Source organism: Pseudorasbora parva, chromosome 2 (assembly GCF_024679245.1).
Source record: "Pseudorasbora parva isolate DD20220531a chromosome 2, ASM2467924v1, whole genome shotgun sequence".
NCBI lineage: Eukaryota > Metazoa > Chordata > Actinopteri > Cypriniformes > Gobionidae > Pseudorasbora > Pseudorasbora parva.
The window spans coordinates 30,439,358-30,459,200 of NC_090173.1; the positions used below are offsets into that span (position 1 = coordinate 30,439,358).

At 37.9% G+C, this 19,843-nt stretch overlaps 3 protein-coding genes across 3 annotated transcripts; 1 reads left to right on the plus strand and 2 right to left on the minus strand.

Moving 5' to 3' along the window:
- Window positions 1-7: 7 nt before the first annotated feature.
- sult3st1 (sulfotransferase family 3, cytosolic sulfotransferase 1) lies at window positions 8-3,456 on the minus strand. Its single transcript, XM_067415167.1, has 6 exons — window positions 3,240-3,456; window positions 1,358-1,560; window positions 1,069-1,195; window positions 820-914; window positions 519-693; window positions 8-436 (listed from the first exon to the last, which is right to left on the minus strand). Exons 1-6 carry the CDS (start codon window positions 3,379-3,381, stop codon window positions 303-305), a joined length of 876 nt encoding a protein of 291 aa, XP_067271268.1. The 5' UTR covers window positions 3,382-3,456; the 3' UTR covers window positions 8-302.
- A 116-nt stretch (window positions 3,457-3,572) lies between these two features.
- Window positions 3,573-10,591, plus strand: LOC137039865 (GTPase IMAP family member 7). The gene is made up of 3 exons (XM_067415155.1): window positions 3,573-3,952; window positions 8,518-9,297; window positions 9,861-10,591. The coding sequence occupies exons 1-3, from the start codon at window positions 3,922-3,924 to the stop codon at window positions 9,953-9,955; spliced, it is 906 nt and encodes a 301-aa protein (XP_067271256.1). The 5' UTR covers window positions 3,573-3,921; the 3' UTR covers window positions 9,956-10,591.
- Window positions 10,592-10,714: 123 nt separating this feature from the next.
- On the minus strand, window positions 10,715-17,068 carry apol (apolipoprotein L). Its single transcript, XM_067415143.1, has 5 exons — window positions 16,763-17,068; window positions 12,740-13,327; window positions 12,268-12,303; window positions 11,999-12,097; window positions 10,715-11,910 (listed from the first exon to the last, which is right to left on the minus strand). The coding sequence occupies exons 1-5, from the start codon at window positions 16,771-16,773 to the stop codon at window positions 10,977-10,979; spliced, it is 1,668 nt and encodes a 555-aa protein (XP_067271244.1). The 5' UTR covers window positions 16,774-17,068; the 3' UTR covers window positions 10,715-10,976.
- Window positions 17,069-19,843: the final 2,775 nt, after the last annotated feature.

Genomic DNA, 19,843 nt, shown 5'->3' on the forward strand with positions numbered 1-19,843 from the left:
GCTCAGGTTTGATTGCTTTTGCAAGTTTAATTATTACATATTAGGTTCTAGAGGGCAATACAAATACAAACTTTCTTTTAAGAATTGATTCAGAGCTATTTAATCTTGTTAAAGCGTGGTGCTAGGAAAGCCAAGGCTATGGGTTTGATTCTCAGCGAATAACCATCATACCTTGAAGTGCCTGTGAAATGCATAAATGTAAATGAATGGTATTACAGTAAGTTGTGCAGTTAACACTGTAATTAAATATAGCTGCTAAATGATTTGTTTCTGGTCCTAAAGAAACTAGTCTTCTTGTGTGACTAGTTTTGCTTTGTCTTTGTGTCCAAGTCCCAGATGAATTGCAGTGGTAAGTTTTCCATCCTTTCTTTGAAGATCCGGTCAAACATCTCATTTTGTGCCACAGTGAATGTGTTCTTCCAATCTCCAACAGTACCTGCAACCACAAAATAGTTACAGAATAAATTAAGGATACAGCTTGTCTACACATTCCACGATTGTGCTCTTTCAACATTGACCTTTGCGCATGAATTGTGGTTGAAGTAAAAGATCTTGTGGGATGAATTCATAGTTTGCCTTTGGGTCCTGCTTCATGTTTTTAAAAGTGGCCTTCTCCACAATGTGTGTGATGTCCTTGCCATCCAGATTTTTGCCCAAGAACTTGCAGATTTTTTCCACTGCTGTCCTGAGATCCTGAACGTGGAGCCAAATGCATCAGTATAAGACATCTTAAACAATCTGTATTAAAGAGTGGGTTGCAAATACTATATCTTGATAGAGTTGATAGTGAAAAAATAAACATTTTGTGGCTGTGATTACCATGACCATGTCCTCATATGTCAGGAAAAGGATATTGTACTGCTCTCTTTTACTGTACCACTCACGGATGTGATCAAACCAACACGAACCACCAACTAAAACCAAAGGTATGAATTAAGTTTTCTCTTGCATCTTACTTTTTGTGTCATGTTCGGATTAATAAGGCAGAAGCCAGATCTTTAGGAATACCAAGCCAACGTTCAAACTTTTTTTACAACATGCTCAAATATGCTGTATGTCTTATATTACCATTTCCAGCTAGATACTGCTGCAGAAAGTCTTCAAAGCTCTTAGGAGTCTCAACTTTGGCCCAGACGTGAGAAAAGTGGAAATATGAAACCACATTGTCTTTTGGATTTCTCATCACATATATGATCTGTTATTTAAAAGACATGAGGAACAGTGAGGCTTAGACCAAACCATCATTTGTCCAACATATAAAAAGCATGTAGGTGACATTGACTTATGAATTGACTTATTTCATAAAACATCATTATTATATAAATTATCGATATTATGTTTTAGCATTAATACTTAACTTTCCTCTCTTGTCCTTCAGGCCTAGTGGCATCAGTGTGGGTGTGAGATGGGAGGCAAAGAACCGTGGAGACGGACGCAAGGAATAGTCAGGTCTGCCTTCACGATACTCTAACCATGGCATCTTCTCAAGATTGTTGGGCAAATTTTTGTCTGTTGTGTCCTCACAAACTAAAGTTATGATGTTCTGTGTCCATATTGTACCTGCAAAATATGGTTCAATATGTAAATAACCAAATAAATCACATGTATATTTTTATGGTTAGCTGCTAATTTAACAGACTGGGACCAGTTGTCATGCAAGTTACTCTATGAGTTTGTTACAAGTGCAATAGTTTATTTATTTTCATAATCCCTTGTATCAGACGGGAGAACTGATTACTTGATATGCCACACGTGAGTTTGATGCATTATCTCTGTAAAGGAGAAGTACTCACTAACACAGATTTAGACAGATTTGTAAACAATATTTGAAATACACTAGACACCTGAAGGTGTGTTGTGGTATCGGGCACCAAGATTTTAATAGCAGATCCTTTAAGTCCTGTAAGTTGCAAGGTGGGACCCCTATACAATCGGACTTGTTTGTTTGAAACATCCCACAGATGCTCCATTGGATTGAGATCTTGGGAATTTGGAGGCCAAGTCAACACCTCAAGCTCGTTGTTGTGCTCCTCAAACCATTCCTGAACCATTTTTGCTTTGTGGCAGGGCGCATTATCCTCCTGAAAGAGGCCACAGTCACCAGGGAATACCGTTTCCATGAAAGGGTGTAAATGGTCTGCTTGGGTAGGTGGTGTTTGTCAAAGTAACAGCCACATGGATGGCAGGACCCAAGGTTTCCAAGCAGAAAATTGCCCAAATCATTATATTGCCTCTGCCATCTTGCCTTCTTCCCATATTGCATCCTGGTGCCATGTGTTCCCCAGGTAAGCGACGCACCTGGCCATACACATGATGTAAAAGTTGGTCCAGTTCTGATGCTCACTGTTGGTGCTTTCGACATTGGACAGGGGTCAGCATGGGCACCCTGACTGGTCTGTGGCTATCGCCATCTAAGAGCATTGAAGGTACTATTTCTTATGCATTTGCCTTTACTACATAAATGCGAGTGCATTAGCAGTAAATTGCTGAACGCAATTGTTTGATTTATGGGATGAGGACATGACTGCAGCCAGTAATGAGGCTGAAACCAGCACATCCAGTGCAAGAAGGATTTGACTATTTAATTTTACTTAATATTATTTTATCCGCTATATTGACAAAACTTTACTGAACGATATTGGTTTACTTATGGCACTTGAGCTTAACTGAGGCTTAACTTAGTTTGTAGACGTTTAAGAGGCTGTTGTGTCAACTGATTTGTTGCAATATTGAGGTATTCAGTTTTATTTTTTATTTTAGAAAATAGACATAATAATTTAGATATAATAAATAATTTCTCATCTTTTTTTCTCTCACTGGTATGTCAAGAACTAGTGCATCTTTGAGCCTATATTTAGTATGAGTAAAATACTTCAGTACTATTAAAATCAGACATTCTGATACATTTACTCAAGTTGTATGGGAATTGGTGATATAGTCATTTGCACTGTAACTTTTACTCAAGTGTGGTTTTCAGGTACTCTTTACACTTCTGCATTTTAAAATATATTTTAAAGTGTGATAATATTTTAATTCATTTGTTTTTGACCATTTAAAGGCCAATACAGACAGTGTTTGTATAGAAGTTTTCACAGTAAATATGTGAAACTTCTGGTCTCGTGTCCTGTAACAGAATCTGTAATCATGCCCCTCATGTAATCATCCTTGGTAAAACCTTTATGTCAAGAAATACATTTTTACAACTAAAAGTATAAGGCATTTATTCATCTTATTCTTACCTGACTTGGGGTATGTCACCAAAAAAACATCACTGTCACGAATCTCAAAATTTTGAAGAGAGTCAATGTACTCCTCTGTGGTTTCACCTTTCGCGAAAACATAGCCCTTATATTTACATAGATAGTTGTTAAGATGTTCCATTATGCTGCACTTCTGCAATATAGGGAAACCTGCAAAAGTAGATGACCTTTGGAATCAGTGTGAAAGCAGCATTTGCTGTGCGAAAAGTGACGTGGACCTCTCTCCAGTCTTTGGAGGTTAATAATTAATTATAATGATATAAAGTAACATTTTATTTTAGCGATAACATTACACTGACTTAATTTGCTACAATCCTCCTGGGCCCCCAGAAAAAAAGTTTTTTGAATTTTCTATTTTTCCATGTGATTATATTGTTGAAACAATAAGACAAATTGACAATATTTTTTTTGTACCTAATTTCTTAAATGTCCAATAATACAACAGACTTGTACTTTGGATATGACAGTAAAATAGATTGTAAACACAGCCTGATGACAACTGACACAGGATTGCACTGACAAGAAAACAATATTTAGATAAGAGGACAGATGAAATATGTCCCAGTCCAATCATTTCTGCTGTAAGTTATCAGGAAATAATAAATAAAAATTATAGAGAGCATTACATTTGACTGGGAAACACTGAACAAGCTGGACGAGAATGGATGAAATGGAAGTATCACGCAATCACGGTCAGTAAACTCTAGATGTACAAGTTCTAGCATAATAAGTTAAACTGTTTTTGTGCGCGTGTGTGTGTGTGTGGGGGCATGTTTTTGTGCCATATGAGGATATGGGTATATGGGTATGACATAGATAATACAAGGAGAGGGTGAAAAATTAGGACATTGGCCATGTCCCCACTTTTCAAAATGCTTATAAATCATACAGGATGAGAAATCATACAGGTGTTTTGAGAAAGTAAAAATGCAGAATGTTTCCTGTGATGTTTAGGGGCAGGGGCAGTGTAGGGGGATAGAAAATACAGTTTGTACAGTATAAAAACCATTACGCCTATGGAATGTCCCCATAAGTCACAAAAACAAACATGGGTGTGTGTGTGTGTGTGTGTAACCACAGGTAAAAGCACGGATTACCATGCTTTCAATGTACAATGTAGCTGTTTATCTGCCACAGATACACATTGACATACTTTTATTTCTATAGCACAACTAAACACAATACCAGGTTTTTAGCCCAATTTTGAAATGATCCGCCAACTTAAAATAGTTGACCTATCGTAAACCAATATTGTGCACCTTGTAACTTTCACAATAAAGTAAAATAAAATGCCTAATACCATACAGTCCCTGACAAAAGTCTTGTCGCTTGTGAACAAATTGACCTAAAGTGCCGCTGAAATATATTTCTAATCAAGATATTTTTACAAGAAATGGCTCATTTTAATCCCACCAGCTTTTGTGATAATGTTTCAGTGAAAAACTAAACTTTCAAAAAGTATTCTAATATTAACAGCTTGGTAAAGCCCATTGAGTCAATTTTTGCAAAGACATAAGTGTTGTCACCTTGTCATATGAGCTTCCCCTGTGACTAATATTGGATCAATTAAGTCTCAAGTGTGTATAAAAATAACCCCAGTACACTATACCTTCACATCAACTGCAACTAGACCTCTGCAAACATGCCTAAGATTCACCCAGAGACTAAAGTTTTGATTATCAAGAGGCTGAAGACCAGATCCACTGCTGATGTGGCAGACACCTTCAATGTGTCTCAGCGTCAAGTACAGAGGATAAAAAAAAGTTTTGAAGAGACTGGAGACGTTTTTGACAAGCCCAGGTCAGGCAGACCCCGCAAGACAACTGCTTGAGAGGACCGTTTGTTGGCTCGAAAATCCAAGGGCAGCCCATTTTCCACTGCAGCAGAGCTCCACTAGACCTGGTCACCTGAAGTCCCTGAGTCAACCAGAACAGTTTGTAGGATTCTGTCTCGAAATGGCCTCCATGGTCGAATCAGTGCCCAGAAGCAAGCACTAAACAAAAGACAATTGAAAAACCGTGTGGCATTTGCCAAGGCCCACAGCCTGCTTAAAGGATGGACGCTGGAAAAGTGGCAGAAGGTGGATTTTTCAGATGAATCTTCAGTTGAATTACACCACAGTCGCCGCAAATATTGCAGGAGACCTACTGAAGCCTGAATGGATCCGAGATTCACCCGGAAAACAGTGAAGTTTGGTGGCGGAAAAATCATGGTCTGGGGTTACATCCAGTATGGGGGTGTGCGAGAGATCTGCAGGGTGGAAGGCAACATCAATAGTCTAAAATACCAAGAAATCTTAGCTACCTCTTATATTCCCAACCATAAAAGAGGCCAAATTCTGCAGCAGGACGGTGCTCCATCGCATACTTCCATCTCCACATCAAAGTTCCCCAAGGCGAAGAAGATCAAAGCCCCGTTTCCACCACAGGAACTTTACCCAGGAACTAGGAACTTTGGGTGGTACTTCGTGTGTTTAGACCGCAGGAACCAGGGTATAAATGAAGTTCCGGGTAAATATTTCCCCCTCCAAACGGCCCTGCTCGCGGGGTAGTACTTTTTCAAAGTTCAGGAACTTTCGAGGGCGGGACTTGGGCGCTGAACATGCTGATTGGTTGAGCTCACGCAGCCTTTAGGTTCAACTCGGCATTTTTAAAAGTCTTACACGCCGCGCTCATGTTGACAAGAGAGGAAAGTTAATTTTTCTGAGGGGTTAACTTTTTATTTCGTAAGTTATAAGATAATGAAGATAATGTTGGAGTAATGACACAGCGTATATTGCCCCAGGCAGTTTTTTACTTTAACTGCGCCTGACAGAAGAATTATTATTTTTTCTGAGATGATTATTTAAACAAATAAATAGCTTATAATAACTAAATCCACTAAATCTTTCAATCGGTACACACAAAATGATTACTGTCCGCTAGGGCTGTCATTTTTGAAAAAAATCTAATTCGAACGGATATCAAATATCAAGCAAGGCATTCGAATATATTCAATTATCTACAACGCCGTCATCTCCAGCAGCTGGAATGTGTTTACGGATGCCATAGCAACTCTCAACGGCCACCAGGACTTTACGGTTTTATAAAAGCTATTCATTTGTTGTAAAGTGTAATAATCATCTCAGAAAAAAATAATTCTAATGTCAGGTGCAGTTGAAGAAGTTGATTGTTTGCTTACATAGGCTTAGGGACAGTGTCATTATGCCAACATTATCTTCATAACTTCTTATGAAATAAAAAGATTATCCCTCAGAAAAATGTATTTTCCTCTCTTGTCAACATGCTTGGTGCATGAGCACGACGTGTGCTCTTCAGTGGTGAAGGCGCGCGCTGTTGTCACATAAGGACGCACACTCAAAAGTAATCCGGTCAGGTCATTTACATGGTGAAATGTTTCGTTTGATCGATTCATGAAAAGATTTATCCACCCATCTCAAAACGATTACAATTTCATTCAGTTTGGGCATTTTTATTACGATTGAGGTGTTTATATGGAGCATTTTCCTTCAGATTGGACTTTTAAACTGATTACAGTGCTCCATGTAAACGCACCGACAGTAAAAAAAAAATTGCGCTACATGGCACTTTAAAAACCGGATAGTTTATTTATAGTTCGGATATTTCACGTCATCTTCGAATGCATATTCGAATATCGAATAAAAAGTGACAGCCCTGGTCCGTCACTGGCTTGGAGGAACAGTCGCGTGCAGTCCTACATCACCGGACTAATTTGCCTAATCTTCTCGGAACTTTATCGCGGTCGAAACGCAGACAGCTGCAGGTCTGGGGGGGAGAAAAGTTCCTGTAAAAAAAGTTCCTGGTACAAATTGTTCCGGGTAATTTTGGTGGAAACGGGGCTCAAGATGCTCCAGGATTGGCCAGCCCAGTCACCAGACATGAACATCATTGAGCATATGTGGGGTAGGATGAAAGAGGACGCATGGAAGACGAAACCAAAGAATATTGATGAACTCTGGGAGGCATGCAAGACTGCTTTCTTAGCTATTCCTGATGACTTCATCAATAAATTGTATGAATCCTTGCCAAACCGCATGGATGCAGTCCTTAAAGCTCATGGAAGTCATACAAGATATTAAATTTGGATCTTACAGCGCCACAACTTAATTTGCTGACATATTTTTGTATTTGCTGTAAATTTGTTACATTTCTGTATAGGTGACAAAACTTTTGTCTTGCCAAAATTTGACCTTTCTGTCTTGATTCAATGATAAATATTTCTTCTGTGAAAATTATTTATTTCAGTGCATTAAACATCATTTGGGAGGGTTTTAGCTTTTCATATGAGCTATTTCTAACACCAATTGATTAATTAAAAGTCAGGTTAATATCAGGTATTTCTACAAAATAGATAAGCGACAAGACTTTTGTCAGGGACTATATTGCACAATACCAATAGCCTCCGTAACTGTAGGTAGACTATTTCCTTTTACTCATCTTACCAATTTTACTACATTTTCTTAAGAGTTTTTTTTTTAGCGATATTAGGATATGTATTTGTAATTAGATTATAATTCGGATTCTGTCATGCTGATGTTTTTAGTGACAACCAGCAGTACAATAACACCTTTTTAGTCCAAAAGTTGTGTATTACATTTAACCTAACAGCTTGGCAAGTCATGGCAGTGAAATAAGGCAAAAGTTACATTCATCAGATGTTTGGTCAATAGAGTTACTAACACTTAATGAAACAGACCGCTGTTAAACCTTCAAATCGATAAGGCATGCTCCAAATAAAAACCTAATGAAGCAATTAGTGTCTGCAGACCTGGTGTGTGCTCATTATACAAAGTTATTATCGAGGGAGTAATCATTTCAATAGCCAGCAGCTGATATTCATGCAGCCTTTTTATTACTGTCTTCATTGCTACTGATTAAAACCAAGCAACGCAAAATGCAATGTAACACAGTCTATGGTAAATTAGACTGCTCGTATATGGGGAGGTGGGAGAGTAACATATTATTTATGCTTAAATATGCTTTCCTTAAGTGGCTTTAGTATTAAATTTATTTCAACCTTTCCAGTCAAAACGAGCTATAGATGCAAATATGTAAACTACGCCATGTTTACATATACCTTTCGTTTATGTATGACTTACAAATGTGTGCCCTATTAGTTTGTTAACACTGTAATCCAAAAATTGTATATGCAATTCAACACCAGAAATATAAATTTAGGCCTATAGTACTGTAATAAAATAATTTTTTTTGTCATGTTTATATATTTGTATCCACAGAACAAGGAATGGATCTTTTTAACTCTCCTAAACAGAGATTGGTCCTGGTTGGAGTGACAGAATCTGGGAAAAGTGCAGTTGGTAATGCCATTCTGGGCAAAAAAGCATTTGATGAGGTTGGGGTAAAGACTCGAGTGAGTTTCCCATGTCAGGGTCTGGTGAGAGGACAGCAGGTTCTTGTGGTTGACACCCCAGGTTGGGAATGGTTCAACGTCAATGGCTCCTCTGCATCAGCTTGGACAGTGAAGAAGGAGATAATGAGGAGTATGAGTCTGTGCCAGCCTGGTGCCCATGCCCTGCTGCTGGTGGTACCACTGTCATTCTCGTTCTCCCAGCGTGAGCACCGTGCCATGGAAGAACACGTTGAGCTCTTTGGTCCAGAAGCCTGGAGTTACAGTTTGGTGCTCTTCACAGTCTTAGACAGAAAACAGTTACGTGGTTCCACCCTAAAGCAAGAAGTGGAGTTAAACGTGGAGCTAAACAGGCTGGTTAAGAAATGTGGAGGCCGTTTTCATGCTCTGTACAGTAATACCAAAGAAGGCGAGAACCAGGTAGCTGAACTTCTGGCCAAGATCACGAAAATGATGACTACCAATGGAGAGACTATACTCTGCAGTGAGAAGGTGTTGGAAAAGGCCAGAGAAATGGAGAAAGAAGAGGAGAGAAGATTAGAGGAAGACCGTAAGAAGAGGGATGAGAACATACAGAGAGTGAGAGAGGCATTGAAGGCAAAGGAGTTAAGAAGGTCAAGAAGGAGAACAGAACAACAGATACTGGACGGTAAAGCAATATTCCTAAAATGTGGGCTCAAAAATGGATATAATTGTTAAGTCAAGTCACCTTTATTTATATAGTACTTTATACAATACAGATTGTTTCAAAGCAGCTTTCTGGTGTTAACAGGAAAATTGTGCATTTCAGCTGTTGTTCAGTGTTGATTCATTTCTGTTGAACAGAACAGAACTGATCATCCATTATTACATTTATTTTATCTATTAAGTAGTTCTGTTTATATTATGTAATCGTTCAGCTCAGTTCAGTTCTCATCCAACAGTTCAAATAAGATTGGATGGATGGATGGATGGATGGACAGATAGGTAGATAGATAGATAGATAGATAGATAGATAGATAGATAGATAGATAGATAGATAGATAGATAGATAGATAGATAGATAGATAGATAGATAGATGTTTCTAACAGACAAAGTAACTGGAAAAATACATATAAAAGTAAGTAACACTTAAAATAGACAAGTTTATCAGACTCTGATTAATTGCGGCTTCTTGCCAACAGCCAAATCACGAACGGCAGCACTTAGTATGTTTTTCTTGTTTTCAACAGATGGGGAAAAGAAAGGATCAGCTAGAGACAATACGAACAATGACCCGCCTTCCAGTGAAAGAAGGAACTTTCTTCAGAGTTGCAAACAACAGTGAGTGATATAAAGGACCTCAGGATAAAGGACCTCCGGTAGTATCCAACCCTGCAACTTTCACAACTCACCACCACAAGCCAGGCCATCATCAACTCATCAACTCATGTGTTAACCTGTGACATCCAAAGCAACTTACAAATGAGGAACATGAACATGCTAAGGCACTTTGTTTATATAATTATTGTTAATGATTTAGCCTACATGATCAAAGCTCATAATATATTGTTATAATGATTTGCGTTAAAACATATTCCTTGTGAAAATCCTCTGTCAAGGCTAAATAAATGTATCATAACATTTCCCAAAAAATTTTGCGTACTTTTACCAGTTTGGGGGTTTCACTTTTAAATTTAAGTGAAACAAGGGATTTCCTGTGATATTTTAAGTTCCTTTAATATACAAAAGGTTCCTGCATTTAATTCATTATTTTTTTAATTGTTTTGGTCAAAATTACTGTGAAAATGCTAAAAAAGCTAAGTTAGTTTCACAAGATATGACTTTTGTAATCATTCCTTCTACAACCATCTTGCATCTCTCACAATTTCCTTTTATGCTTATGCACTCTTTTTATAAGATCACTTAATCTGTAAATGTTTAAACTGAAGCCCTTTAAACTCTCACGCCCTACGAGCAAATAACACGTGATAAACAGCAGATGGTTACACTGGGATATGCAAATGAGATGTAACCAGACAACTTATCTGAAATAAAAAACGTCCATTATGAATCATAAGGCTTTGAAAAATAAGACACACACGAGTGTAATAAAAATGTTTAATTAAATATATGATTTTTAACCGTGTAAGTACACATCTATACATTTTTTCAGCTTTATCAAGATCTCAGTATCTCAGTCAAGAGCTCAGTAATGCTTTTATTTTATTAACATGAATTATTAACAAACCAGAAAGGTTGGGGGGGAAACCTTAGGTGTTAAGTTGTTTAGCAGGTCTAACTGTAGTGTATGTGCTCATCTCAAGAATGTGCCATTCTCAATCTTGAAACATGCATTTTTAAGCTATTTAAGGAAGAAAAGGTTGCTCCAACACTTCCTGACTCTTCCTAAAACTCCATATTCCTATGCATAAGGAATCATGCATCTTCTGCCAGGCCTCCAGTTCAGATTTCCACAGAGCTGCTCTGGAGCGGATGAGCTGAGAGACCTCACTCTTGCTCCCTTTGGCCAGACTTATACTGTCTTTGCAAATAAAAAGGACATCTAAGCCAATAAAAAGGGCATTTAGAGTGATGAAACCAGCTCTAGCAGACTTTGAGAGTGCTAGTGGCGTCCCTTTTGCCAGCTGCCCAATGTCGGGAAGGTCTGCAGCCAGTTGGGGAATGCTGCGAGCACTTTGTGCCTCCTGGAGCCCGACCTTGGTTGCGGTCGCAATCACCTCCTCAGTTTTGAGCAATTTAACCGCTGAAGCAGCGTCTACCAGAGCGTCAATACCTTTGGCCACTCCTCCGGCACGAGCTATCAACTTACCTGCTTTAAACATATTCACAACATTAGGTTCCTCTATACGCTCCTCACTACTGGCCTGCTCCAGACAGTCTAGAATCTTCCCCACATCATCCATGTATCTCTGGAAAATATCCTGTGCATTTTTCCCATGGTGACTGTTGACTGCTGCTTCAGTAATGCCGGTGACCAAACTATTGACCCCACTGGTCACCCCCAGACCAACACCTGTCAGAGTTAGAGTCAAAGACACCCCTGCAGTGACGGGGGCAAGAGCAAGACCAACGATGGACAAAACTCCCCCTGCTATTCCAATCGAACTGCCAGCCACAGTGGAGATACTGGCCCCCATCTTCATCTTGTCCAGCTGAACTGCATTATCCTCTAGGTCTGACAGGAACTTCTCCATTCTAGAGTGACGCTTACTGAATAAACCAATGAAGTGTAGAGCGTGGTCTTGAAAAATGAAGGTCAGCTTTGTGTTCTGGTCCATCCTAGACAATAAGAGAAAATATAAAGTTTACAGCCGTCTTTCACAATGCACCTGAGTGTGATAAAACCTCAGATTATAAAAAGTGTCACCTTATTTTGCACAACTGCTTCAAATGATCAAGCATTTTTTGCATGGAGTCCTCACTCAGGTTCAGGTTGAACTTCACTACAGGCTCAGCCTTCTTACATCTGTAAAAAGTTTCAGTAAGATTAAGAAAGATGTGTAAATTTAGATTATATTTTTGAGATTGTTACGAAATAAACTCAATTCAGATTTATGAATTCCACTCAGATTGGTTTATAGGTTATGATGAAAAATGAAGATGTTTAAATCTTACCCTAATATTTATAGTACATACCTATGGGTATCTTCTGACCACAAAAAACTCTTGGATCTGTGGGGTGGGGTACAAATTATTGATCTGGAACTAAGCCTACAAATTAGTTGATTTACTAAATGCCACTGAGATTATTTTTTTTTTATTTGCATGTATTAACATGTTTATATAATAAAATTACTATCCTTTAAAGGAACACGCCGACTTTTTGGGACTTAAGCTTATTCACCATATCCCCCGGAGTACAATAAGTCCATACATACCATTCTCATCTCTCTCTGTGTGTGTGTGTGTGTGTGTGTGTGTGTGTGTGTGTGTGTGTGTGTGTGTGTGTGTGTGTGTGTGTGTGTGTGTGTGTGTGTCTGACGCACCCACCGCTAGCCTTGTTTAGCACAGAGATGACAATGTATAGACTTATCTAACTCCTAAATAAAGTCCCAAAAAGTCGGCATGTTCCTTTAAAAATGAACATTGCACAAATGTAAGTACTAACTTTTTCTCCATTCTCTCACAGATCTGTCCTGTGATACGTATGTATTTGTCTAATTGAAAGGCTAGGATGTCCGAGTTACTTAGCGAAGGAAGGAAGAAGGTTTCTGCATTTCGTTTAAAGTGGATGAGGAGAGGAGAGGTCATTCTGGCAGCTGTGATGACTGATCGCACACATTCGGGACTCTCTTCCTTAGGCAAGAAGCTCCGTCCAGTGAAGACAAACAGTGAGGTGACAGTGAGCTTCTCCACTGCATCCAGGAAGTGGTCAAGTTTCTCCAGCCCCTCAAGTGTGTCCTTCAGGACGGCACCCAGTTTCTTCTCCAGCTCTTGGAGTCTGGAGTCTGCTGTGACCTGAGTTAAACCACTCCACAGGTATTGCCCAAAAGCCTTGGCTTTGTTCTCGGAACGCTGAACATGATCAAACTTAAGACTGACTTTGTCTGCTTGGTCCTTGATATCTCTGATCTCCTCCAGCTCTGTCTCTCTCTGAAGGGTCCATTTTTGTTGTTTGTCACAGAAGTCCCTTACTGTCTGAATGTAGATGAGTGTGTCCATTACATACTCTGACAGGAGCTCCTGTAATTGTTCCCTGTGTCATAGAATCAAAACAGAGCAATTTACGTAGTAACAATCATATTTAAGTTGGTGAAGTTGATTTTCAGATCTAGGTTAAGTTGTTGACTAGTTTGTTGTGGACTGTTTACTTACATAGCTGGATTTTGTTCTTACAATCATTTAATTATTCCATGATTTAGCAATCATTTAGCACTGATCCATGCCAATTGTGTCAAGAAATATTAAATTGTAAAATTTTAAGAAATTGCCATTGAAAAATCTGTATTGATTGACCACTAGCAGTGTTGGGAAGTAACTAGTTACATCAAGGTTTTTGCAGATTTCACCAAGTAAAATGTGTCTTTCAGACCATTATGAATTACATTTAACATCTATATCAGGCAATACAAAACATACAAAGGAAATGCATAATAACTTGCAAAGCAAATTTATTTATTTAAATTGAACAAAGTATCAGTAAACTTGCACTTCTCCACAGCATAGCTCAATCCCACCAGGATTTTGCTATATATAGTATATATAATATAGTGTGTGTCATTTTTATTTTGTATTTTGTGGTGTCATATTTCCCACTCTAAGCGGGACGATATAACATACGATGCCAATTCATTGTCAGTGTGTTGTATGATCTAATAGACATAGTAGTAAGTACGACATCGTTTAGAAACAGCAATAAACTCCAGCTGTAATATAATATAATATAATAATAAGATAATATAATAATAAGATAATAATAATACTAATTCTACTACTAAACAATATACAAAGCACTAAGGATTTATGAGCTGCTGGGTTAATGAATATTAATCATGTTGACAGTATTCACTCAAACTGGTTTGCTGAAATCAAAACAGGCATAGGAAAAGATGAGCGTTGTGTGTGTGTGTGTGTGTGTGTGTGTGGAAGCCTATGTGTGGGAATATTGAATTTGCAATGCAATATGTAAAATGGCAATGCATTTCAGTATTTAAATTTACTTTTTCCATACCATGTGTGCAACATTTGGAGCAAAATGATCATTCAAAATGAATAATATGATTTACATTTGCTATTTCCTGTATTTGTATTTGCACTCGTCAAATGATTACATTTCAAACGTGTTTCGCTTCGGTGAGTAAAGTAGCCAATCACAGACATGTTTGTAGATTTCTACACTGCAGTTGGCCTATCACAGGTGTTGAACTTGGAATCCACACACCACTCGAGTGTTTGTCCAGGTGTTGAGTTCAGTTAACACATGCGCGTCAAGAGATTAATTGTACACCAGCTTATCAAATAATCAGTTGCTTCTTGTGGTTCCACGAACACGTTTAAAATGTAAAGGTGACCGGGCTTTCTCTTTTGCAGCTCCTAGGCTTTGGAACAACCTTCCGCTGTCTGTAAAGACCTGTCCTTCATTGGGTGTTTTTCAGAGAGGGCTTAAAACTTACTGTATTTGTTTTCCTTAGCTTTTGATAATGCTTTGTAAGTTGTATATGTCATATGTTTGTATTGTTTTTGTGCTTATTTTTAAATTTTTCTTTTATACCTCCTGTACAGCACTTTGGTTTCACTTGTGGCGTTGAAAGTGCTTTATAAATAAATTAAGTTGAAGTTGATAGGGCGGGGCAACGAGACGTGAGAGAGGGAGCGTGGCCTACGTACTCCTTGTGAGACTTGAAGCTTCTCCTTTTGAAACTGCAAACTATTAGTGAGTAAATGTTTATTTAAATTAATTACACTCCTGACTCCTTGTCTTCATCTCTTCCAAGTTCATTCCAAGTTCTTAGGATTAGATAAGATTTACATATTTAATGAGCTTAAGCTCCCCTGTCAGTTCAGGGAGAGGAGAGATAGAGAAGAGAGGTGAGGGAGAAGCGGCAACCGGAATGATTCTCTCGATCACAAGGCTCGTAAACGTCTTTATCGAACAAACACAATGATTTATGTCTAATCCACCAGCGATTGATTGGGCTATTATTTTTATATTACACATAGCCCGCAAGATCAGACGATATAAGCGCAAACCGTGCGCACAGACATACACATGTGCACGCGCGCGCCACCCTTTGAATGTCAATGAGAGAGAGAGAGAGACTTGTGAGCCTTCATAGAGTTTACAGTACGTCTTCAAATGAGCTGAGAAACTCTCACACACTTTTATTCTTATCCTCTAACACACACACACTGGCGAATAAAATCTAAAAATGTATTACCCATTGGCTAATGATAGATATTATTTAGTCGCCCAGAGTGAACATCTACTCGCATATGTGCGATTTTTACTCGCTGCGGCCTGCGGGTGGTATTTCCCAGTACCGGCAGGAAATGGCTGAGGTGCTCTTGAGCCAGGCACCATCGCTCGACAGGCGCCACAGCAAAAATACTGGGTGTGTGTACGGTTTACAGTGTGTTCATTTTACTCACTGCTCCTACAATGTATGTGCACTACCTTTGTTGGGTTAAATGCAGACGACGTATTCATAGTATGGTTTATTTGGACTTCACAAACCTTTTTTGTTATTAATACAAACAAGCAACCAGCCCAGCTGAGTAATGCAAGAGTGAATGCAAAAAGTTATGCAAAAGTAAACATAATTACTTTCCAAAAAAAAAATTAAAGTACCTAAATAACTAGCCTTTATTTATTTTATTTTTTATTTATTTTTACAGATAACGCAATATTGTAATGCATTATTTTAAACTGGTTATAACATTTTGAAGCTGCACAACCCTAAAGAAGAGATTTAGCATTTGGCCTACATAAAATCTCTACACACCCCTAGCAAAACTGATGGAACGATTAACTAGCAAATTAGCCAACTTGATTTTCTGCATTCTATTGTGTGGTTTTGTAATGTGCAATGTCGTGGAATGTATACGCCAAAACTCGCTGTTTTTCGCGTGCATATGACACGCATTTTATGGCGTATTATACATACGAACCCCCACCACCCTAAACCTACCCAAGAGCGTGTCATATATACGCCCCACTACCCTAAACCTACCCAAGAGCGTGTCATATATACGCCCCACCAGCCCTAAACCTACCCAAGAGTGTGTCATATATACGCCCCACCAGCCAACCTACCCAAGAGTGTCATATATACGCCATAAAGTGCGTATCATATGCACGCGAAAAACAGCGTATCATATACACGTCAAAATGAGTTTTTGCGTATACATTCCACGACATTGCACACTCGTACTATTTAGAGGCATTTATGTGTAAACAGTATTGATTCTTTAAAAATCCTCAAACTGGTTTATAACGTGTTTAATTCACGAGTTCTTAAAAATAGAATTTAAGTTGTGTCGACTGTCTTTTTTTCTTCTTTGTTTAATTAGATTCTGACAGCTTTTTATTTTGTGCGTATACCTTTGTTTAATTAAAACCTATAGGCTAAATATGAGTGTGAACAGATTTTAAATGATCTTATCTTAGATAACAAACAATTAATGTACACACCTGGTGTCCATCGTATAGCCTTTTTCAGTGTAGTCTACAGATGAAATTAAAGCTCTGCTGGTGACGAAACTGGTCCAACTGAGTGGAGAAAGAAGGAAATCTTTTGTGTTTGCTCCGGACGGAAATTTAAGTTTCGCTTTCTTTTTTCCATTTTCATTGCTCCACCCCCTCAGCACATAATAAAGGCTACTCTGAGCTAAAATGTAAAAGTGTTTTTCGTGAGTGTTTTCAGTCGTCAACGCCGGCCCTTATCAATGGCGCATTGTATGGGTACTGGTGATGACTCATTCTAACATTCCACAGCTGCTCACATGCTTTTTGGGATAATGTAGCTATTTGGTCCTTCCATGCGAGGGCACTGTACGCAAACTCGTGTAGAGCTTCTCGGTTCCACGTTTTCGGATAGATTCTTAAAGGCAAATAACACAAAGTAATATAACTTGAAGAATATTGGTAGCCAAGGAGTTCGTGGACCTCATTGACCTCCATAGTATTGTTCCACAATACTATGGAAGTCAATAGGCCCATCAACTGTTCAAATATCTTCTTTTGTGTTCTGCAGAAACAAGAAATTCATAATAATAAATACATTTTGAGAATTCTTATTTTTGGGTGAACTATGCCTTTAAAATGACTAAAGTCAAATGTTCTTAATTCTATTGAAAATGGAGGGCGAAGTGAGATCGTATAAACCAGTGGTTCTCAACCTTTTTTGGGCCAGTGCCCCCCTACCCATTTTCTAGGTCCCCTACCGCCCCCATCAAATAAAATGTAGTCCAATTGTCTTCCCTGAATTTTAATGCTGATTATTATGCCTAATATGCTTATGCTTATTGATAATTAATTTATTATAGGTTATACATACTACCATTCGAATGTTTGGGTCAGTACAAATCCTTTTGTTTTGTTTTTTTAAAGAAACTGATACTTTCATTCAATGAGGATTCCTTAAATTGATTCCATAATACATGTAATAAATTGATTTACAAGTATTTTGGGTGATTTTCAGTGCTGTAGCCTTTGGCAATGTTGAGGTTCCTTTAAAATCCTATCTGTCATCCTGCTCTCCTGAAGGTTAAAAATACTTTTCATTTTCTTGACTTGTTACAAAATTCTGTTTGGAATATATCCATAGTGGAATTTTTACATATAAGTTTTCAGTTTGTTCTTCCTTTCCTAATACTCTTGCACAATAATAATTATCCCTTAGTTTCTTATTTTCACTGGCATGTCTTGGTGTTGAGCACTAGTGCATCTCTGAGCCTACATTCAGTACTAGGAATTGCTGACTTCGACCTGTAACCTGTAATTGTAATTTTCTCTGTAAGGAATCTTATCTGTACTGGTGTTGTTTTTAGGTACTCTTTACACCTGTATATTAATCAAATAAATGCAGCCTTGCTGAGCAGAAGAGACTTCTTTAAAAAACATTTACAACATTCAACAACAACAACAACAACAAAAAACTATACTATAAACAATGCATTAGGCATATAAAGAATAATTTAAGTTCACTCTTTGGGGAAAAAGTGTTCAATGAGGTTCTATAGCCTATGGTGCCAAATTTAGTTTTTTTGTGACAGAAATTCAAGAAATGTAAGAATAGAAAAAGCCAGTTTAAAGGTAACATTTTCAGATGAAATGTAGGCTACTTGAAAGTTTTCTTTCTTTCTTTCTTTCTTTCTTTCTTTCTTTCTTTCTTTCTTTCTTTCTTTCTTTCTTTCTTTCTTTCTTTCTTTCTTTCTTTCTTTCTTTCTTTCTTTCTTTCTTTCTTTCTTTCTTTCTTACATACAACAAAGTGTTGTTGTATCTGCTTGCATGTATAAAATCGAGTAATTTTTTTTTTTAGGGGTAAACTGACCTGTACAATGCAGTCCACGCGAGGGCGCTGTTACACAACCATACAACAGCATGCACCAAAATTCATTTAAAACAACACATTGACTTTCAAGTTCAATATTATCTTATAAACATGATACATATGTCATTGCAGTCCTTAAATTATAAACATTATAAAATTATATCCTCAAGGTCCAGAACTTAAAATACCTCATTCACTCTCTAAGAACATATCAGAAAGAGAGAAAAAAAGAAGAAGAAAAACAGAACACATTAATTACGCTTAAACTAAATGAACTATGTGTGAATATCTGTCTATGCGTGTGAGAGAGGCTTCCAGCTGTGTGTTTATAGTGCTCAGAGCCGGTGTAGTGGTGACACACTGTTAGGCTAATTGGATTGGATTGAGAAGTCTTCCTGGGAAACGAGCAGTTGGGAAGGTCAAGTATTCCAATATCACTGAATCAAGCAGAATTTGATTGGCCGCAGCCTGCATGTTAGCACACCCACAAAACCCATACCTCCTTTTATTAATAACGTTATTAACAATTAAAAAACATGTTAAATTGACTATCAGCAGTGTTACTATCATATGCATTACATTGGATCACAACCGTCAATACATTAATACATTAAACTTCCTTTCTTTTTTCCTTTCTTTCTTCCTTCTTTCTTTTTCCTTTTCTTCCTTCCTTTCTTCCTTTTCCCCTTCATACCTTTCTTTTCTCATTCCTGTCTTCCTTCCGTCTTCATTTCTTCCTTTTTGACTTTCTTCCTTTCTTTAGCATCATGGCAGATGGTAAATGATGGCAAGTCCACATTCGTTTCAAAGCAGAGGCAGCATTGCAGATGGACAAGAGCGTGGAGGATTTATTCAACATCCAACCTCATGTTTTTGCATATTGTGCCGCATTGGGGGTCAGCTTAATCAACTTTAGTCAACTAGACGGCAAGAAGGATACAATTGTAAATTTGCTCATTTTATTTATTCTGAAAAGCTATAAGCAGTATAATTAATGCAATGAAATACTTTTACAATCATGTTACACCCCTGTCAAGATGTTCTCTCTTGGGGCATCAGTAAGATTTAAGGGATAGTTCACCCAAAAATAAAAAAATGTTCCCATGATTTACTCACCCTCAAGTCGTCCTTGGTGTACATGACATACTCTTTCAGACGAATACAATCAGAGTTATCTTAAAAAATTTCCTGGCTCCTCCAAACTTTATAATTACATTGGC

Excerpts from the sequence above, each read along its gene's own strand:
- LOC137039865 (XM_067415155.1), top strand. The coding sequence starts at position 3,922 with ATGGATGAAATGGAAGTATCACGCAATCACG. Across the intron at positions 3,953-8,517 it reads GGAAGTATCACGCAATCACG|AACAAGGAATGGATCTTTTT; the intron begins GTCAGTAAACTC and ends TTGTATCCACAG. Across the intron at positions 9,298-9,860 it reads AGAACAACAGATACTGGACG|ATGGGGAAAAGAAAGGATCA; the intron begins GTAAAGCAATAT and ends TGTTTTCAACAG.
- sult3st1 (XM_067415167.1), bottom strand. The coding sequence starts at position 3,381 with ATGGAACATCTTAACAACTATCTATGTAAATATAAGGGCTATGTTTTC. Across the intron at positions 1,196-1,357 it reads TGAAGGACAAGAGAGGAAAG|ATCATATATGTGATGAGAAA; the intron begins TTAAGTATTAAT and ends TTTAAATAACAG. Across the intron at positions 915-1,068 it reads GCAGTATCTAGCTGGAAATG|TTGGTGGTTCGTGTTGGTTT; the intron begins GTAATATAAGAC and ends CTTTGGTTTTAG.
- apol (XM_067415143.1), bottom strand. Across the intron at positions 12,098-12,267 it reads TGGTCAGAAGATACCCATAG|ATGTAAGAAGGCTGAGCCTG; the intron begins GTATGTACTATA and ends AACTTTTTACAG. Across the intron at positions 11,911-11,998 it reads AAGCAGTTGTGCAAAATAAG|GATGGACCAGAACACAAAGC; the intron begins GTGACACTTTTT and ends CTTATTGTCTAG.